Source organism: Condylura cristata, unplaced genomic scaffold, assembly GCF_000260355.1.
Source record: "Condylura cristata isolate star-nosed mole 26May11 unplaced genomic scaffold, ConCri1.0 scaffold00022, whole genome shotgun sequence".
Taxonomy (NCBI): Eukaryota; Metazoa; Chordata; class Mammalia; order Eulipotyphla; family Talpidae; genus Condylura; species Condylura cristata.
This window is the reverse complement of record NW_004567123.1, coordinates 17729495-17749585: the sequence shown is the minus strand read 5'-3', so window position 1 is coordinate 17749585 and position 20091 is coordinate 17729495. Positions and strand designations below refer to the sequence as shown.

The following is a 20091-nucleotide window of genomic DNA, read 5'->3' as shown; positions in this document are numbered from 1 at the left end:
AAAAAAACTTGTTCCTTCCCTCAACTATCTTTAACGATCTGAAGTAGGCACCGTTTATGGATGAGGAAACAAACCCAGAGAGCCTGTGCAACTTACCCAAGATTACACAGTCAAGAAAAGATGGAATTGAGATAGGAACAATTCTAATGCTGTACAAACCAGCCGGGGGCCTGGGCTGGGAGTCACCTCAGACCTAGGGAAGGCTGTGTCACACCCCTGGAAGCAGCTGACTCCTTATTCAGCAGTGGATTAGGGGTGTGCAGGTAGCCACACTATTCCAGGTGTGACTAGGCAGGTGGCTGCCTGTCTGTGTACCTGGGAGATGTCCCACATGGTCACCTGGCTGTCTTTGCCAACTTCAGCAGAGTTCTCCCGCCCAGCCTCAGTCAGTGAGAACCATGATGTAGGACCTGATGGTGACAAACGAGAAGAGGATGGCGAGTCTGGAGGGCGACGGTCAGAGGCCGAAGAGGGAGAAGTCAGGACCCCCACCAAGATTAAGGAGCTCAAGGTATGAGCCTGGCTTTCTCACGTCCTCTGACCTGAGAATGAGGATACTGGGTCTAGCCTCAGCCTTGACTTTCAAATACCCTAACTGTGGCCTCTATGGGGTACATCATAAACAGGGCCTGGACCTTGGGTCTTGTTCAGTGGGGACTGGACATGCTGAACCTGCATTCTTTACCTCCTTTTGCCCCTACTTCCTTGAGGGGCATTCTGTCCTCTGGAGGCCTCTCACTTCTTGCTCACTCCAAATTTGCCCCTTTCTCTCAAGAGCATGACAGGATGTCACTGTAGGCCACTGTAGTGTGTTCCCTCCTGCTGCCCTGTCCTTTTCTCACATACCTGTGCACACACTCACAGGCCTGCGTGGGCTCAGGCTCACCTGCATTTGCTCACAGATGCGTACACACCAGGGGCCAGTGCATACACAGTGTGGGGTGTTTCCATCAGGTAGTCTCATTGGGCAGCACCACCTTCTAAACACACACCGACAGCAAGAAGCATGAGTGCCAGACCTGAGCATCCATGCCCCCAGTGTGGCTGCCCTTGTGGCCTCTAGTCTGTCTACCCTCTTCTTTACTTTCCTGTATAACTCTCTGCTTCACACTTCTGACCCCCTGACCACCTCACCTTCCTGATGGTGGTCCACCAGCTTCTCTGGCCTCTGCCTATTGGGTGAGTGGGCCTGGGGCTACCTGCTGGACCCAACCCCCTGACCACCTCACTTTCCTGCTGGTGGCCCACCAGCTCCTGTGGCCTCTGCCTATTGGGTGAGTGGGCCTGGGGCTACCTGTTGGACCTGACACTTTGTGGTGTCTCTTATCCATTTGCTCTACTGACCCTGCTGGTTCCTTTCCCTCCTCCCATGTCCCGCTAGCCGGAGCAGGAAACCACGCCAAGACACAAGCAGGAGGTACTGCATGAGATCTGTCCCTCCACCCCAGCCATTTACATCTCAGATCATTTGTCACCATGCCCCTTCCCCATCACATTTCCTTCCCTAGCCCCCTTCCTGCCTACCCATCATTAAGCTCATCTATGCAGTTGCCTGCTCAGACCCCACCAGCCATTTCTCTCTCTCCTTACCTCTCCCTTTACCCATCTTCACTCTATCTCTCCAGGCCATCCCATGCTTGCTCTCCACCTGCTGACCATCAGTTGTTTCAGGCCATCCTGCACTCCCATCAAGCTCACCTCCCCTGCCCCCTTCACATTCATCTTCTCCACATTCATCTCTCTACACCACTGTTTGGTCATGCCACCACCTCACCTGTGTCCCATGTCTTCACCCTGACTTTCGTTTTGTCTCTGTTGGCACCCAGGTGTGGGAGTGGGGTGGGGGAGCCTCAGAGGGCATCTGCATCTTCTCGGACTCCAGTCATGTCTCCCTCCCCACTGCTGCCCCTGCTGCCTCCTTCCTCTCCCTCCTCCTATATGTTGCTTCCCTCATCTTACCCCTCCTGTGTTAACCACTTCTCTTTCACACAGTGTCTAGCTGTTCTTTTGAACCTTAACCACAAAAGAAGTGGGTTTGTTCTTCGGCCTCAAAGGAAAGAGTCAGAGGCTGGGTTTAGGAAGAGCCAGCTGTAGAGTTCTGTCATCTGGGTTTTGGTCCCCATTATGCCCCTGATTCTTCTTCCCACTTCTCCATCTGTATAGCAAGGCATTTAGACCAGGTTTCCCAAGGCCCTTAACCTTCAAAGATCCCAGCGCTCCACTGCTCTCACTATCCTTCAGGAATATCATGTGCTCACAACCAGCATGGCAGGTGTAGAATGGAAAACCTCAAAGTCATGTCGTGGGTCCACTAAAGCCCAAATCCATTTCCTGTGCAAATCCGTTGGGTTCCATTTTCAGACATTCTCCTGAGGCAGCTGAACGCAGGAAGGGAGACCAAGGGCACAGTCAGCCAGGAGGGAAATCAGAAGCCTCAGTAGCATTGGTTTCCTTCCTGGGGTAATTTAGAGGCATTCATAGTGGACCCTTGGATGCCAGAGATGAGCCCCATCTCGCCCCATTCAGGGAGAGGCTTCCCTCCCAACTAACTTTTCCACAGTCATCTAATCTGTCTTATAATAAACCGAGTTTGTCTATTTCTTATCCTGAATTTGTCAGGAGTCCTCAGGCAGCCTTGTTGATAAGGATCCTTGCCCACCCGCTCTGCCTTACTCTGTCTGCCCCTGAAGTAGGCAGACAAGCAGCTTTGGCAAGTGACTGCCAACTCCGTGCAGAAGTGGCTCCTTGAGTGATGGAGAGGCAGATTCTCTGCTTGCTGTGCTGCACCAGCCAGGGCTCACACTTGGCAGTTTAATGGGATACACACTTATGACTCCAGCGATAACCCTGTGCAGTTCTTGTGTCCAACCTTGGGCCTCACCTCTCTCCTTCCTGGTCTGAGATTTTCCTAATCCTCCTGAACACCTCACAGCATGTTTATTTCTCTCTCTGGTCATATCCCACCCTGTTTACTCTTGAAGAGTTGGTATCTGTGAGGTCTGTGGAAAGTATCCCAACCCTGGGTGGTTGGGAAAGTACAGAGGAGAAAGTTCAAAGTTTCTGGCCTAGTATGGGAGTAGGGCATCCCAGATTTAAGAGTGTCTGCACTCTAGGCCCCTAGAAGGCCTGAGCACCTGCATGTTGGGTTAGGAGGGGCCCTGGCAGCCAGAGGCAGAGACTAGGATCTGATGGCCAAGCAAGGCCAGAACAACCCAGGGAACAACTTGGGTAGTTCTCACTGTGCCTTGGATATAACCAGAGGGAAGTCACCTCTGTGCCAAAACTAGGTTTAGGGCACCACCAACAGGAACACCAGCAGATGGTGGTATTTGGACTGATTTGGTTGTCCCAAGTCTGGGAGCCAGGCCAGGGAGAAGAAAAGGTGATCCTTGACAGAAATCTCTTCTTAATCTTGAGTGCTTTGCTCCTCTTGCTAATCTTATGTGTTTTATGCACTTGTTGGGGCTAATTGTCCTTGTCCTGTTGACTGTAACCTCTATGAGGCTGCACCAGTGTCATGGATGCTAAGGTAGGACTGTGATTACCCTTGCTATCTTCACTGCCCCTGGCACCCCCTGCTTAGGGCTGTTCTTCTAACACAGCCCACCCTCTCCATCCATCCCTAGTTCCTAGACAAGCCGGAGGACGTCTTGCTGAAGCACCAGGCCAGCATCAATGAGCTCAAGAGGACCTTGAAGGAACCTAACAGCAAACTGATCCATCGGGATCGAGACTGGGAGCGGGAGCGCAGGCTGCCCTCCTCACCTGCCTCCCCCTCCCCCAAGGGCACCCCTGAGAAAGCCAATGAGGTAGGTCTCACCCTGAACCCCTCAACAGGGACCTTGGGTAAAGAGGCCTGAGAAGAGTGTGATGTGCTGACTTAAGTTCAGTTCTCCACCCTGTATGCACCCCTTCCCCAGTACAGCATGAAGTGGTAGTGGGGATGGGAGTGAGGTGGTGCGTTAGGCAGAGGAAGGCAGATTCACTGCATCTTGGAATGCTGGGGACCACCTTGAAAAACTCAAAAGACCCACAGTATCCTTCAGCCAGGGAATAATGAGGAGGGAATATTTGTTAGAAATGCAGATTTCAGACCCCACATTAGACTTACTGAATCAGCATCTTTGGAGGTAGAGCCCTGGAATCAGCATTTTAAATAAGCGCCAGGGGAATTCTCATAAACATTACACATGAGAACCTTCATAGTTTCATCCAATAGCTTTTATGCTTACTGTGGAAATGCAGATGGGGGTGGGATGTCCCTCCTAGAAGGAGCCTCAGAGCCCACTGGAGTGGAATGAATCCCCCCAGAAAAATCAGGCCTGTGATTGTTGCTTCAGAAAAGGATCCCACATGACCCGCCTTTTGCAGTGGAAATCATGGGGGTGTTTTCTCAATTGAGAAACAGATAAAGATAGGATCCTGAGAATTCCTGTATTTATAATCTCAAGCTGTTATTTTTAGGAATGCTAGATCTTGGCAGTATTTACCCCCACTTGTACTTAGGTATTTTTTCTCTAGCGTTTCTGCTTACTGGCCTCAAACCTGACTATGGTCTAGACTTACACTGCCTGGGTTTGAATTCTTGCTTTACTGTCTGCTAGCTGGATGACCCTGGGCTTGTTACTTACCTTCTCTAAACTTCTGGTAGGTGGTAATCATAAAGTGCTTACTTTGTAGGAAGGTTTCAAGGGTTAAATGGGGTACATTAGGGAGGAGCTGGCAGATTACCTAGATGCTCTTATTGTGAGCCTCTTATTGTTTCATTTTGAGGGGCCTGGAACTCTTGCACAAGTCCATTTCAAATCAGAATTCCTTTTAAAGTTGGAAGGACCCTTGGGTCCTGTTTGGTTCAAGATAATCATTGTAAAGGCAGGGCACTGGTGAGGCTTAAAAAGGGGAAGGACTTGTTCATGGTCATACTGATAGAAAAGGGGCCAGAACCCAATTTTCTGTGTCCTAGGCCACTGTATTTGCTGTGAAGTCAAAACTGCCTAAAAGCAAGACCAAATTATGTGAAGGGCAGGTATAGAGTCACCTGTGTGTGTGCTGCCCTCTAGTGCTTCAAAAATGGGTGAAGTGGCCATAATCTAATAAGCAGAGTGACCTACCCTCAACATTCCAGATTAGTAGGGGGCCTCATTCTGTGAGGCAGCAGTGGTAACTCCTGGCTATGGGGGCCACAGAAGGAGAGCATCCACAGAGGGCTTCTGTGGTGACCTCTGGCACAATCAAGATCCTGAAGACACTGTACTGGGTCGGGGGGCTCACCTAGTCATTAGTTACACATACCCCTTCTCTAGCCCCAAGAGAGACTTGACCCAAGTTGCCTCTCATTAGTCTGGGCCTGGGCGAGGTGGTATACAAAGACTTCTGAAAGGGTCAGACTCCAGCAGAGAAAGAAAGGGGGGACCTAGGAGTGGTACTCTGAGCCTTGGGGTGCCGTAGCAGCCTGGCTTGGGGTGTGGTCCTCTTGCTGGCCATAGCAGGAAGTGCTAGAATGTAGATTTTACCAAGAGGTGGAGTCGATTCCATGCCCACCAGTGTAGTCCACTGTTGGAAAAAAGTCCACCCAGGAGCTGACCTGGGAACAGTAGCCCACATTTAGTTGGCTTACAGGCCCCACTGGCAGTTAGAGGCCTGTGGAGATTTGGAAGATGGGGAGGAACCATGGCCAGAGGCTGGACTGATTGCTTGAATGAATGGCTTCACCTCTCTGAACCCCACTGCATAGTCAGTTCATTTAAAGGGAAGCCAAAATTGCCACCTACCAGGCTGTTGGGAAAGTAGAGTAAAAGTAGTGCCTGGCAGTCCTGGTGCCATTGCTGCTGGTAATGAGTATCCCAGATCACACATGGGCTATGGTGGAGATGTCTGAGTTCCTAGGAGTGTCCCATATATTTTTGAGCCTCATGTGAGTTAAGGTGAACTGTTGGGAACTTAAACCAAGAAAGGGATCCTAACTCTAAAGAAGCATTCCCATTTGTCAAACCTGGATTTTGTTTCAAAGATAACTATTTCCAAGGGCCTGAGTCCTAAACTTTAGGATTAAATTGTAGACTAAACCAAAGATGCCCACGGAGGACTTGGTGCCAGAGTCCAAGTGGCTCCAAACCTCTGGAATAAGAGCCACAAGCAATGAGGAAAGGTCCCATGCCACAGTCCTGCCTGGAAACTGATCACTGTGGGCCTCCCTCCCTTGAATGGCTCCCTGAAGGCAGGAAGTTCTTTCTGTACCACTCCATGACTCCCAGAGTGTAGCACCTTCATGATCTAATCCACAAAGCCTCAGGATATGGGATTGACAACACTGGACTATTTACAGACTCTGTGTGTGTGTGTGTCTCTCCTGCTTTCTCTCGCTCCCTCTCTGTCTCCTTCCCTCCCTCCCTCCTTCCCTCTCCTCTGGCCCTGGGCCTCCCCTGCAGTCCCAGAGGACCCAGGACACCTCTCGGCAGGACTTGGCACCTCAGCCTGGGATGGCCACAGGCTTGGAAGTGTTCACTCAGAAAAGCCTCGCCGCATCTCCTGAGGTTACTGTCATCACCTCCCTGCCCACCCAGAGCTCCACTAGTGATCTTGAAATAACCCTCTCTCCGGGTTGTGGGGGGTACCCTATGTCGTCTCCAGGCTGTGACTAGTGAGTGTCTGTCCCGGTGATCCATGAAGGGCCCATCCCTCCTTGTCTGTACCACTCTGGGAAGAGATTGGTCTGAATCACTTCTGGCTTCAAAGAGAAGCATAAATGGTCCCCTCTTGTGAATCGGGCCCTGCCTGAAGCAGGTGCTTTAGAGGCTTTGACTTCTAAGCTGGGAGTTTGGGGTCCTTGCACTAAAAACCATCTGCCCTGAGGGCTTATCTCTGTGTAGAAGTCTTAGTAAGGTCTAGCAGTGGCTAATTTAGGGGATGGTATCCCAATGGTACCCACTCCCATCTCTTTTAAACTTTCCTTGGAGCTTGGTCTGTCAAGCAAAAGTGGGCATCTTTCTCCAGGAGTGTCCTTGTAGTTATAAACACGTTGGCTAGGTGAATGAGGAGGGTGTTGCTTCTGGACTGAAAAATACTCACATGTCATTTTGGTCCAACTTCTCCCTGATGTCTGACCCTGCTGTTGACATAGTGTGTGTGAGGGCACTTTTCTGTCTTAATTAGCAGAGAAAAACGTTGTAGTTGTTGAAAATGTGCTGTATCTATAAAAGACATGAGTCAGTTACCTAAGGGACAAAGCATAAATCACAGTTCCAGTGTAACAAAAACAAAACTCCCTGTTCTCTCTTGAGAGAAGCTAGACAGGAGTCAGCAGCATCTTAAGGTTAGGGAACTAGAGATACCCTGCAGCACAGAACTGTTCCTAGAGCCAAGACGAGAGTCCATACTTAGAGGGAGGAAGCCCCTAACATTGCCCTTCTTCGGCACCCCTGAAAATTGCCTTCCAGCCTTTTCCAGGGGGGTGCTTAAAGTTCTTCATGGCAGCCCAATGATTTTATCTTCAGTCATCTATGGGGGAAGTTTTCCTGTTGAATCTAAATCTGCCTTTCCAAGTCATCTGCCTGTGCACCTCACTGTCTGCCCGCTGGTGCCGTGGATCTGCGTCACATCCTTCCCTGGTCAGCCTTTGAGGGTGAACACCTCCCCCCACTGAATACCCCTCCTTGCTTCATCAAGTTGCTCAAAGGGCATAGTTTCTAGAAGGTTCCTCTTTTGGACCCCCCTCCTCTTGGAGGCATCTATAAAAAACAGAGCTCCAGGTGGGACCTAGGCAGCCAATATCAGATCTGCCTGGCTGAGATATCTTGCTGACCCTTGAATTGCTCCACTCCCTCCCCCAGCTTCGGCTTCAGTCTGTTTTGCTGTCGTGCCTCAAGCGGAGACCAGGGGGCGCTCTGAGTTGAATGGCCACAGGCCATCCTGACCTGATCCCATCCTGTAAATCAGCCAAGAGCAGATCTGCCTTGATGCCAGTGAAGTTTTTCTCGTTTGCTCAGTCTTTTCTTCTCAGGCTCCTGTGTATCTCCTACATACTTCTGCTAATTAGAAGCAGAGCATCATCTTCTCTCACTATTCACTCTGATCTGTGCAAGTCGTTTCCCCTTTGGGAGATTTAATTTCCCCTTCTGAAGTAAGATTCACATTACCACATTCCCACAGGTTGTTAGTGCAATGAAATGTAATAATCTCAACAGTGGGCTGACATTGTGTGGCACATAGTAACTAAACAGAAGTATGTTTTCCATTTACTTCCTACAGAATCTTTTCCATCTGTGCCAGCTCCCACTCTACTCAGTCTAATTTCTAAGTTTCTAGAAACAAGTTTCTAGTAGACTTGGGGAAGGAATGTTCCAGAAGGGGGTCCATAGCCCATATCTGGTTTTCATTGCCAGGCTGATGAAGAGAGTACAGGCTGAAACAGGAGCAGCTAAAGGCACTTCCTTCCCACGTAGAAGTGAAAATAGACATGGCTTCTATAGACTCTCAAAGCCCATCTTTCTGGAATGGCTCAAGAGCTATTACCCTGAAGCCTTAACAAGCTGAAGTAAAATCTCAAAACCTTTGTCAGATTTTTTCTGAGCCTTCCCCCTTCCTTTTAATCTCTCTTTCCTTTGGCAAGATTCTCTAGATGAAGATGCATTCCCTCATAATCATGGAGATTTTGCTAAGATGGAGTGAGGGAGTCGGGGTAAAGACCTTTGTCTGTTCCCTGCACCCTCCAGAATCCTTCAGATCTTGAGGGACTCAACAGGCTCCTCATCAAGTCATACCCTGAGACAGAGTCAAAGGTCATAGCAACATACCCCCTCTTGTCAGGAGCCATCTTCAGCACCTCTTACTGTGGAGACTGGGTTCTAGACCTGCCCTTGCCACTTACTCACTCTCTGGCCTTGGGCAAGGTGCTGATCTTCTCTAGTCTTCAGTTTCCACATTTGTATCATGAGGGGCTAGAGTCAGAATAGCCCCTCAAAAGAGATGTGTTCCTCGGGGCACTAGAGCGGTCCAGGCCCCCAACTTCAACCGGGCAGGCTTTATTTGTGTGACATGTTGGACTTCCATGAGGATTTTGTGAAGAAAGTGTTCTGTGACCATAAGAAGATTAAAATTCCATTGGCCACCTTGTTTTGTTAACTCTAGAAGTTCATTATTCCCTCCTAAGAGGCAGGAGAGGGCTGATACCCATCTGGAGCTTTGGACTGATCACAATGCTTGTATCTTTAGATTTTTTTTCCTTCCATGATGTGCTCTGATTAGTCCTTTCATCTTTCTGTGAATATTGTTAGAATTTTCCAAGGACAGGCCTTGGTATTTTTAGGAATGAACCCCACAAAGCTTAAACTGTGGAATGACTGGCACCAATCTCTAGAGAATGCTATTTGGCTTTCTATTCTAGAAACTTTGCAGAAAGATCAGACTTTAGGCACTGGCTCATGGAACTGGACTCAGTACTTCCTTTCAGCTTGACATTAGATCACAGTTGGGAGCCATATTCTGTAGGTTATGAGGAAGGTGAGCAAGGATCTCAGGCATCAAAAATTAGGCATCCTTGTCCTGACTCTTCCATCAACTAATCGTGATCTTGGGTAAGCCACTCTCTTACTCTAGGCCTCAGTTTCTCCACTTACAAAATGAGGGGAGTGGACTGGAAGGTGTTTCAAGAGTTCTTTTGGCTCCACTATTGAAAGATTCCAGGTGATATAGCTACTGGGTCTGACAGACAGTTAATATTATTAACAAAGGAAGAGGAAGTGTAGCCCATTCATGGATCTCCATTTCCCCACTTTCCATGGTTAACAGAGGAAGACATGAGCCCCCATCCCATGGTGACCACACTGGGGAGGTGATTGAGGGGAACTGGTAAATAATGTGTCGGGTGTCTCAATGGGAAGTGTAACCTTGATGAAGCTGATGGGCATTACATCATGCCTTCTGCTCCCCAGGAAGTCCTGGGAACGTGGTGGCCACTTGGTACATTAGTCCCTGCTTGCAGAGGGAAAAGGTGACCTGTTCTGTAGGTAGCTGATACTTCATGTTAACTCTTCTTGCTCCAATTGAAACACAGGGTTCAGAGCATTGGGTATTTATAGAAAGAGAGTACATTAGGCCAGAAGAACTCAGTCTGCTAAAAGTGGCCTCCACGCAACAGGAAGAAAGTGGGGCAGTCCTGACAGATATCCTGGCTGATGGCAGACTCTCCAAGGTGGACATCCTAGTAGACAAGTTTAAAGTTGAAGTGGCCACAGAAGAAATGGTTGGAACCAGAAGAGCAAATGCCCAGCAACGCGGGAGAATGATTGCAAGTCCTGAAGACTTTGAGTCAATGTGGGATGAAGACCCCTGGATCCGAGGAGATCCAGGGGAGGCTTCTCCAGTTGCAGGCCACACGCTGACAGGACAGCTCCACGAGGGCTCCCAGTTCAGAGTGGGCACTGGAGAGGCAGCTACCAGAAAGCACCAGGTCTCTGGGGGTCAAATGGAGGGCCAGACAGAGCAAAGGAAGGAGCTGGAAGAGTTCCAGGCCTGGGGAAGACCTATTGCCCCAGGGACCAGGCCAGCAAAATTGGGTGCCCCCTCTCCAAACTCTGACAAGAGAGGACTCCAGTCATTTCTGCTGGACCCAGCCCAAGAGGAAGCCAGAGCCAACTCAAGTGATGAAACTGATACTTCCTTTGCAGAAAGAAGCTTCTATTTAACCCATGGAGAGAAAGATTCTGAAGGCCAAGCCCTGACTCTGCTGCTGCAGGAGAGAGAAGAGCACCTGGATGCTGCCTCTGGAGATGAGATCAGGCTGGAGCTTTCCAGGGAGATAGCCGAGAGCTCTGGCCTGAATACCTCAGACTCTCAGGGTTCTGCTGCAACTTCCAATAGAAACAAGAACGAAGAAGATGAAGCCCTTCCAGCTTCCTCAGAGAAAGGGGCAGGGCCCCCCAAGGACCACAGAAAACTGGATGCTCAGGAGGCCTTTGTGGAACATCTTGGAGAGGGAGTTTCTCCAGGGCAGACTTTTGCTGAGGACCAGAAAGAAGCCCAGCATGGGGTGGAGAGAAAGTATCCTCTCTCGGCATCTGCTGGAACTGCAGAGGAAGAGGTTCCCCAGAGTGGAGATTTGACGGGAAAAGCTGAGAAGAGTCCCATAGCAGAGTGGAAAAACCACTCATTTCCCAAGGGAGACCTCCAGACCTGCACCCTTCCATGGGCCATCTCTCCTAACAATGGCAGGAAGCCAACCAGACCAGACAGAGGCAACTTCCTGCCCCAAGAGAGGGGGCCTGTTCACATGCAAACAGGAGATCCTGCGTTGGAGGACAGCAAGACCTCAGCGTTTCTTCAGATGGAGTTCATCACCCCCCTCCCTACCTCCTCTGCTCCCTTTACGCTTCAGGTAGCTCCAGAAGATGCTTCTCCAAGTCCAGCACCCTGTGGGTCAGGGGAGCCTTTACAGCTTGGGGAGCCCATCAGAGGCAAGTCCCCTGTGTTTCTTAAACATGCCCATCCTTCTAAAGAGCATATGGACCCCAAGGACCAATTAGAACCGGCTGTGAACCCCAATGGAGGTGGGAACAGGGCACCTCCCGTCACCAGCAGAAAGCCCAGATTTGTCCCTGAAGAAGTCAGGGTGGCTGGACCTCCGGGGCTGGTGTTATCATATGGGAAGCGAAAGGAAATGACCTCTTTCCAGGCTGGGGGTCAAGAGGGCTCCCTGGAAGACATTAGCAAGACCTCAGTGGCCAACAAAATTCGGATCTTTGAGACCCATGGAGCTGAAACTCACCGAGTGATTCAGGATGAAACCAGGGCCCTTCCCGATGCGTCGTCTTCTGAGGCCTTCCCAGGGCAACAGGGGAATAGACTCTTAGACTTGGGCTTCGTCCAGCTCCAGTCCCTGGGAGACTTAACCGGCTCCCAAATCACAGAGTCCTCGATGATGCCAACGGCTACCAGACACTTCAGGGAGGGCATCTCTACCACCTCGCACCAGGAAGGATGCCTGGAACTTGAGCTTATGTCCCCTGATTCAGGCTGTGAAACTACACTGGAGGAAGCAACTGGGGGAATTGGCCACGTGAGCCCCTACCCCCCACCGCTGACCCCAGTCTGGGGAGCTGACCGCATGCTGCGTAGCTCTTTAGAAGCATGTTTCAGTGGCCCCTCGTCATCATTGCACTCAGAGGCTGCTTGTCCACCCCTGTGAGTTCTTTTCCCCAAACGGGCCCAAGTGTAACCCAAGCGGAATGACGTGCTCATCTGCTTGGCCTGTGTTAGTTTAACCACAAAGACCCTCGGCTTTTGGTATGACCGGTGCCCAGAGCGTCACACGGCCCTAGTGGAGAAGGTGGCACCATCGCCAGCCAACTACACACTTGCTTTGCCTTGCTGCCACCACCTGCTGGGTTCCACCTGTTTTGCTTGGCTTGTCCAGCCATCTTCCTCCATCCTTCCCCTTCCCTGGTTCTCCTGCCTTGGGGAGGCTGCAAGAGGCTGCTCAGAGGTTTCTATCCTTCTCTTCTGGTTCCCTCTCAGTCCCAGTGCCAAGTTTCCTTCTGCCTCCTTAAGACTAACTGTCTTCTCTAATCCAGAACAAATCCGGAGACGCGGTCAGGGAAGAGAAGCGCATCACCAACTTAGGAGTGAACCCCCCTGGGAAGGGGGGGCACCTGAGATTCGCCAGCCCATTGGGCCCTCAGGTCTCTGCAGCCCCTGATGACCCTGTGCTCTGATGACCTGGTCATCTTCACCTGGCAGGGTGCATCGCTGCCTTTCGGTCCCACCCGCCCTGGCAATGCCTCTTGTGGCAGCTCGACTCTGGCTTGTCTGGAATGTGTGTCCTCACACCTCTCAACCCTCCAGAAACTGGCTAGCAAGTGAATCTCTGTGCTTGTTGGATTTCTAGAACCTGAAGCCAAGTACTTTACAAATATTTGGTGGGTGTTATATTGGTCTTTAAAAAGAAAGTTGTGGACCAGCCAAAAATATGTTTGTGGTGTTTAATCCCTGACAGGCCAGTTGAGAGGTATGTATGTCAGACAAGAGTTGCTGGTTCCCCTCCGGCATTTCCTTGGCCTGCTGTTGTCAATTACACTGATGGGACCAGAACTCTTACTCTGCCGCCTGCCGGCCCACTTGTGGTGCTCTGGGTAGAACCCAGTGAGCTCCCAGCTGCCAGGAATTACCCCGTCTTGTTCTTACCTCTAGATGATGCCAACCCATCCATGGAGACTCAGTGGAATTGACAATCTGTTGGCTTTCTTTTTGTTCCTCAAAGCTCTTGGTTCCAGCCTCTCTGCCTCCCCCTCCCGGTTCCCTGAATCTCTCCCTCTCACTTCTGTCTCTCCATGCCCACCCGCAAGGATGAGCCTGGGGTCTAGGCTCCCATCCCTGCCTTGCACCTAAAGCTGCTTCTGATAAGCTCCCAGATCCAAACCTTGGATGGGGCCTCCTGCCCAGGACCTGCTGGCGGGATGTTTGCTTTGTACCTGCTTTTGCCACAGCGGGGTACTCTCAGAAAGGAGTGTCCCCACTCTTGAAAATTATTTGGGTTTTTTAAAGCTTGTTATGATGTCCAGGAACCTTTCCCGGGGCTGGTTTTTTTGTTTGTTTGTTTGTTTGTTTTCTGACCTGCTCTTCCATTTGGGACATCAACGTGGCCTCAAGATTTTTCTGTCATTCACCATCTTGATTTCTCTCTTTGTTTCTCTCCCCATCCCACACCCCCATTCCTTTGATTTTTATCTGGCCATAGAGAGCAGGGCTGAGGGAGGGCTCAGAAGAGAAAGTCAAACCTCCACGTCCCAGGGCCCCAGAGAGTGATACTGGAGATGAGGACCAGGACCAGGAGAGGGATGCGATGTTCCTGAAGGACAACCACCTGGCCATTGAGCGGAAGTGCTCCAGCATCACAGTTAGCTCCACTTCCAGCCTGGAGGCTGAGGTCGACTTCACAGTCATCGGTGACTACCATGGCAGCGCCTTTGAGGACTTCTCCCGCAGCCTGCCAGAGCTCGACAGAGACAAAAGCGACTCAGAAACAGAGGGCCTGGTGTTCTCCCGGGATCTCCACAAGGGGGCGCCCAGCCAGGATGATGACGCTGTTGGCATTGAGGACAGCCTGGATCGAGGGGCCTGCTCCACCCCGGATATGCCCCAGTTTGAGGTACAGTGGAGCATCTTCCTGACCTAGGCCCCTGGGCACTGCATGTTCCAAAGGTCCTGTGCCGTCTGTGAGAAGACTGAGCCACCAGCCTGCAGCCCAGAGTCCTTCCATTTGAAGCCCTGTCTCGTGTTGCATGGCCAACCCTCTGCAGAACAGCCTGGCTCTGTGCGCGCATGTTTGCCATCTCAATTTACCCTTAACATGTTCTCCTTGGCATTTTAACACTGTGGCCCCATCGCTTGCCTGAGGTCAAGTGATGATGGGCAGTCTGTTCACTGGACTCCTCCTCTCCCTACCTGTGTTGCATGGCACCTGCAGGAAGCATGTGCTTGTGGACTCGCAGGGGCTGCTGCCACCTGCTCTGAATGACAATCGCATGGTTGCTCCTAATCCAGGTCTGGGCTCCTCTTCTCAGGTCTGGGCTTCCTGGGGAAGGAGCAGCAGTCTAAATATACCCAGTCTTGGGGTCTTGGGTGGTTGTAGACTCTCCTAGCAAAGAGGAAATGCTGTCACCAGGGGACCCAGGAATAGGCATCTCTGGGCCTCTGCTCTGTGCCTTTCCTCTACAGAAGATCCTTCAGCAGCATGTGTTTGTCACATTCCTCCTTTGCTCCCTCACCTCTTCCAGCCCCTTCACTTCCTCCCTTCAACATCCCCCTCTCCGCCTGTGTTCCAGGCATTGAAATATGAGCTCATCCACTCTGGGTCCACTACCGGTACTCTCTGGGTAGAAGGTTTCTCCCTTTCTCTTCCCTGAAAACTCCCTTTCTCTGCCACGTTCCAAGGAAGTGTGCAGGTACCTCTCCCTAACCACCCAGGGTAGAGGAGTTGCCTCCTCCACAGCCCCCTTGCTCTGTATTGCTTCTGTTCTTGGCATTACCCCAAGTCATCAGGTAGGCGGCCGACAATCTGTTCTCCCGCCAAGCAGCAGCTCCTCTAAGCATACCCACACCAAGCAGTAGTATGATTACTTGAAAGAATGGCTGGATCTCAGGGTCACACACCTCTATTAAATTTCGTCCTCAAAACTCTCCCAGCCACACTACAAGCTAGCTTTCATTCCTCCATTCAGCTCACAGAGAGCAACACCTGCTGTGTTTAGAGCCATGAAGGAGGCCTGGTGGAGACTCAAAAGAAACCAAATATTTAACTTGAAACTTCTGGAATAGAGGTTGTAAACTGGTGATCCCAATCCAGATTTGGCTAGCAGTTGTATTTGACTTTGATCTAAAAATCAGGGCATTGAATATAAAGTCCAGGGATTTTTTTTTCCATATCATTAAAAAAAAAAAATCAATGACCTGGTCGCTCAGAAGCCATGGCAACTGTTGGCCAGACATGAGTGGCACCCCATGTCCTCTCCAGCTTACCCCAGTCCTCAACAAGCCCACTTCATTTGTTGACATCTCCCACCTGGCCACCAGGTGTGTGACTCCTGCTCAGAAGAGCACATATAAAGCAGCTGAGAGGGGATGGTATAGACATTAGTTCATTCAGGATTCAGTTACATGATGTTCATAGGGCAAAACTTCCTGTGGCACCTGACACAGATATACTAATTGAATTTGATAACCTGAGAGACAGCATAGTCACTACCAGGTTGTGTGGTTGCAGGGTCATGGGCAGCTGTCTGGCCCCCACTTGTGGTTCTGGCTCTCCTTTTGGGAGTTTGCCGATGGCATCTCTTTGTGCTTCTTTGGCCCTGACCTACATAACCCTCTGGAGACTTGGCCAGCTGCAGAGATGGGAGATAACCTGCTGACCCTACTCCATTTGCCTGTGAGCAGGAGTCTGCTGGGGTTGGAGTTACGGAGTGTCCTTCCTCATCTCCTACAGCCCGTGAAGACAGAAACCATGACTGTCAGCAGCCTGGCCATCAGGAAGAAGATTGAGCCGGAGGCTGTACTGCAGACCAGAATTGCTGCTGTGGACGCAGCCCAGGTAATCTGTCTTCTGGTGCATCCTGAGCACAGGTATTAGGCTTCTAGGGAGAGGGTGGGGGCGCAACTGGCCAAGCCCATCATCCCACCCTTGCCACCTTGGTTTCCCTAGTGCCCTCCCCCGCTTTTAACCTGTTGTTTTGAGTTTTATTTTCCTCCTGGAGCCCTGGAGGTGGTTTCTGGTCCTGAGCATATCTCTTAAAGCCTGAACTTCCCCATCTGTAAAATGGAGTTGATCCTGTCTTCCCCCTCCCGGGAGTGTTGTAAGGCTAGTGGCTAGTGGATTAGGAACATGGCTTTCAGATCGTTTGACTTTGGACTGCTCCTGGGGAGATCCCAATTCAGCTTTCATAAGAATTGTTCACATTGACTCATTTCTTTAATGCATGGCGGCTTCACATCAGATTGACAAATAAAAACATTGACCAAATAAATTGGTAAGACCAAAAATCATGTGTCTTAGCAAGATGAAATGCACTTAGTACCTTGGAGAAAGCAGTCTTGGATAGTCACAGTATGTATGCCACTTTAATTTTTTAAGTTCCTCTGGTGAGTTTTAAAACTATGAAAATTGAGATTGTGGGTCTGGTAGACACCTTCTTGGTTCACACAGCCCTGGAGGCCAGTCTTTGTCTCAAGAACTAAAGTGAGACTTAGACCAACAAAGTGTGGGCAACTCTATCATTTCCAGAATTTTTCTCTCTCACTCTTATAGGGGTTTTTGAGGTTTTAGTTCCGACATGCTGTGTATCCTCAAGCAACCTGCTTCCCCTCCCTGCCTGTTTTGTTTTAGTAACTTTTATCTTCATACAGAAAAGTAAAAAGAAAACCCTAAAAATGGCCCCAAATCCCACAGCTCCATAATCCTTATTGACATCAAAACAAAACCCTAAATTTTTCACCATTATGAAATTTAAACAGAACAAAAATGAAAATTTTCTGAGATTCCCTTCAGAAACAAATGAATGCATACATTAACATATATGCTTGCACCTGTAGACATTTATCAGTTTTACACAAGAAGTCATTCTCTTTCATACCTTTTTTTCTTAAACAGTATCTTCAAGATCACTCTTTGTTGGCAAATGTGGGCACCTCCACCTTATTCTTCTTAGTCCCACTTAATAGTGGATCTTAAGTTATTTTAATGTATTTTATAGTGTTTATGGTGGACCAGAGGCTGGTTAATGAGGAGTGCTATAGTGAGCTCCCTAGTTTATATTTCTTGGCAAAGCTTTCAGATTTTATATCCAAGGAATGAATTTTTAGCAATGGTATTGCTAGGACAAAGGATACAGGTATTGAAATGTGGATGGAATTTGTCAAATTTTCTGGGTCTCTGTTTTTTCCTCTGTTGTCAAATGAGATGATTGCGAGAACTGGAAGACCCACAAAGCACTTCTACAATTCCATCTGCGTGGACACCACCACTACCCACATGCATGTGTTCACTCATACATCCTGTCACATTGTAACTGGGGATGCCACTGGCTTTTCGGGTTCTTTCTCTTTCTCTCTCTCCATTTCTCACATGGATCCTCCTCTGGCCATCAGGTTGATGGGGCTGCCCCCGGGAGCAAGGACTTCTTAACAACAACTCCCTCCATCACCACAGAGACCATATCAACCACCATGGTAAGTAGGGCCCAGGAGGCTTCCCTCTGTGCCCAGCACCCTAACCCACAAAACAGCCAATAAGAAGCTAATGCTGCTTGCTGCCTCAGGAGTCCTCATTCACCTTCACTGCATCAGGCATGGGACACAAGTCAAGCTTTTACAGTGGTTGCCAGTCACTCCTTGGTTTTTCAAACCAAATAACATGGGACCTAGAGCCCTGAGTTGCAGTTATCTGGAACATCTTGGCCATAGCAGGGGTGGAGGGGGAATGGTACTATTTGATTATTGATGACACATGAAGATTACGCCTTAGAGTTCTTCCTGAAGACCTGTCTTCCTAGTGTCTGTATGCTTTCTTGGGCCCTTCCTTGGTTTGCTCAGTAGATGGCGTGCAGTGAATCTAAATTGGGTGCTCAGGATTTTGGACTGCTTTCCTCCCAAGGAAGTGTGTTCTGCTACCCATTTGTTATCTGGCCTGATGGAAGGTCTTTGGCCTCAGTTGTCCTCATCTGTAATATGAGAACTTATCCCCATTTTGCCTGGTCCTCAGGTTCTTGAGAGAGTCTGTAATATGTCTTTTAAGGATGACACAGAGACGATAGCATTTGGCAACCAAGTTTTGGGGTAACACAAGGGCTGAGGATCTTGGATTATCTCATTTGGTTCTTGAAAAAAAGGGTGAGGTAAATACTCACCACCTTTCAGATGAGGAAACTGAATTGACCAAAGGTCACATAAGCAAAAAGTGGTATTCTGATTCCAGGCATTCTAATTCCAGAAGCCCCACTGTTCACCTCCACCACTCTGTTCTGTCATCCAGACCATTCTAAACACAAGCTGGGTAGGCTTGGGCTGTGGTGGGGATAGGCCTGGCCGGTGTCAGGGCTCTGGGAAAGACCTATCTTGAGTTGCTGGGAAATTGTTTCCAAATGTGTTTTCTTGTCAACCCCTTGATATACACTTAGAAAGAGAATTAAGTTAATTTAGATTTCCCATCAGGTGGGTTTTGAGTAAACAAAAAATTTAAGATAAACCCAAGCCAGTTACCATTTTTCCCCCCTGTATCATTCAGTTCCTCCTCTCCCCTTAACCCTTTCCACATGGCATTGGGATGCTTATAGGGCTAAATTTAAATTTGCTACTGTGGTGAGCAGTTGGCTACATCATCCATTTAACCATCCATCCATTCATCTATTCATTTGTTCCAGAACCATTTGTGAGTCTCTATTCTCTGCCTGGTATGGGGAATACAGAGTTGAAAGAAATAAGACTGCCCACTAGAATTCATTCATTAAATACTTCCAAGCACATTTAATGTGCTATGCCCCTGTGTTTAGGTCCTAGGCACACAGTGGTGAACAAGGCCCAGCTCTCCTACTTCCTGGCTAGATGACCTTAGGCAATATCTCCAAGCTTCAGTTTCCACTTCAGTGAAATAGGGTGAGGAGGCAATAATAACGCATCCTTCAAAGGGTTGATGTGAGGTTGAAATAAATAAGGTGATCTGTGCAAAGGCCTCAGGAGAGTGCCTGGTGCATGGTGAGCGTGTGGTCTGTAAATGTGAGCTGCTGTGATTTATTATTTCTGCCTTCATGGAACAGTGTCCCAATGCTACTCCACTCAGGGAGGATAGATGTGGGGTGATGCCCCTGCAAGAGAAGCTGGGGAAACTTTCCCTGAAAGGTCATTAAATGAAGTTGTATCTCAAGAGTGTAGACTCAGGGCAACCGGAAGGGCAGGAGCAAAAGCAAGGACATGAAGAAGCCTAAGATCTGGGGAAAGGCAAGTGGTCCATGGAGCGAGATGTCCAGTATGCGGAAGAGCAGGTGAGAAGAGACTGAAAAGGAAAGCTGGACCAGGGCTCTAAGGGTCTTGAAATGTCCTATGTGAAGGCCAGGCTCAATCCTGGAGAGACAATGGGAAATCACTTCAGCTTTTTAGGTTGGAGCTTGATGTCATCACATACATGTTTCTGTATTTTAGAGAGATGATGCTAGCAAGCTGTGTGCGGCATGGACTGGAGCAGAACTTCCTGACTCCTCACGCTTTCCTTCTCTCCCTCCCTCCCTCCCTCCTTCAGCAAATAATTAGTGAACAGCTCCGACTATGTGAAATACTGTGTCAAGTGTGGCAAATCCAGCCTTGAAGGATTCAGGCAACATGCCTGAGCTCATCTGCTACTGGGAGAGACTGAAAGAGAAGCCTGGGAACTTGTTTAGGGACTAGGGGTGGAGCCAGAATGTGGAGGGAGGAAAGGGCAGGATTTGGTCCTTGATAGAATGTTCAGGTGACTAGAAGACAGACTAGTGATGTTGCTCAGGAACATGACAGTTGTCAAAGTTGTCCAGGGAACCTGTTAGACAGGCAAATTCTGCACCTGACTAAGAAACCTCA

At 49.4% G+C, this 20091-nt stretch overlaps 1 protein-coding gene across 4 annotated transcripts in view; it reads left to right on the top strand.

Annotated features, from left to right (window-relative positions):
- The window catches only part of EPB41L1 (erythrocyte membrane protein band 4.1-like 1), a 114381-nt gene that overhangs the window by 80160 nt on the left and 14130 nt on the right, over positions 1-20091 (top strand). For 2 of the 4 annotated variants that reach the window (XM_012728231.1, XM_012728229.1), the window contains exons 13-21: positions 363-511; positions 1382-1417; positions 3627-3809; positions 6429-6533; positions 10052-12052; positions 12567-12674; positions 13730-14140; positions 15977-16081; positions 17635-17715. In XM_012728231.1, coding sequence (XP_012583685.1) covers positions 363-511; positions 1382-1417; positions 3627-3809; positions 6429-6533; positions 10052-12052; positions 12567-12674; positions 13730-14140; positions 15977-16081; positions 17635-17715 — 3179 coding nt within the window. The remainder of the gene's footprint in view (positions 1-362; positions 512-1381; positions 1418-3626; positions 3810-6428; positions 6534-10051; positions 12053-12566; positions 12675-13729; positions 14141-15976; positions 16082-17634; positions 17716-20091) is intronic. The other 2 variants (XM_012728230.1, XM_012728232.1) reach the window with 2 other exon arrangements.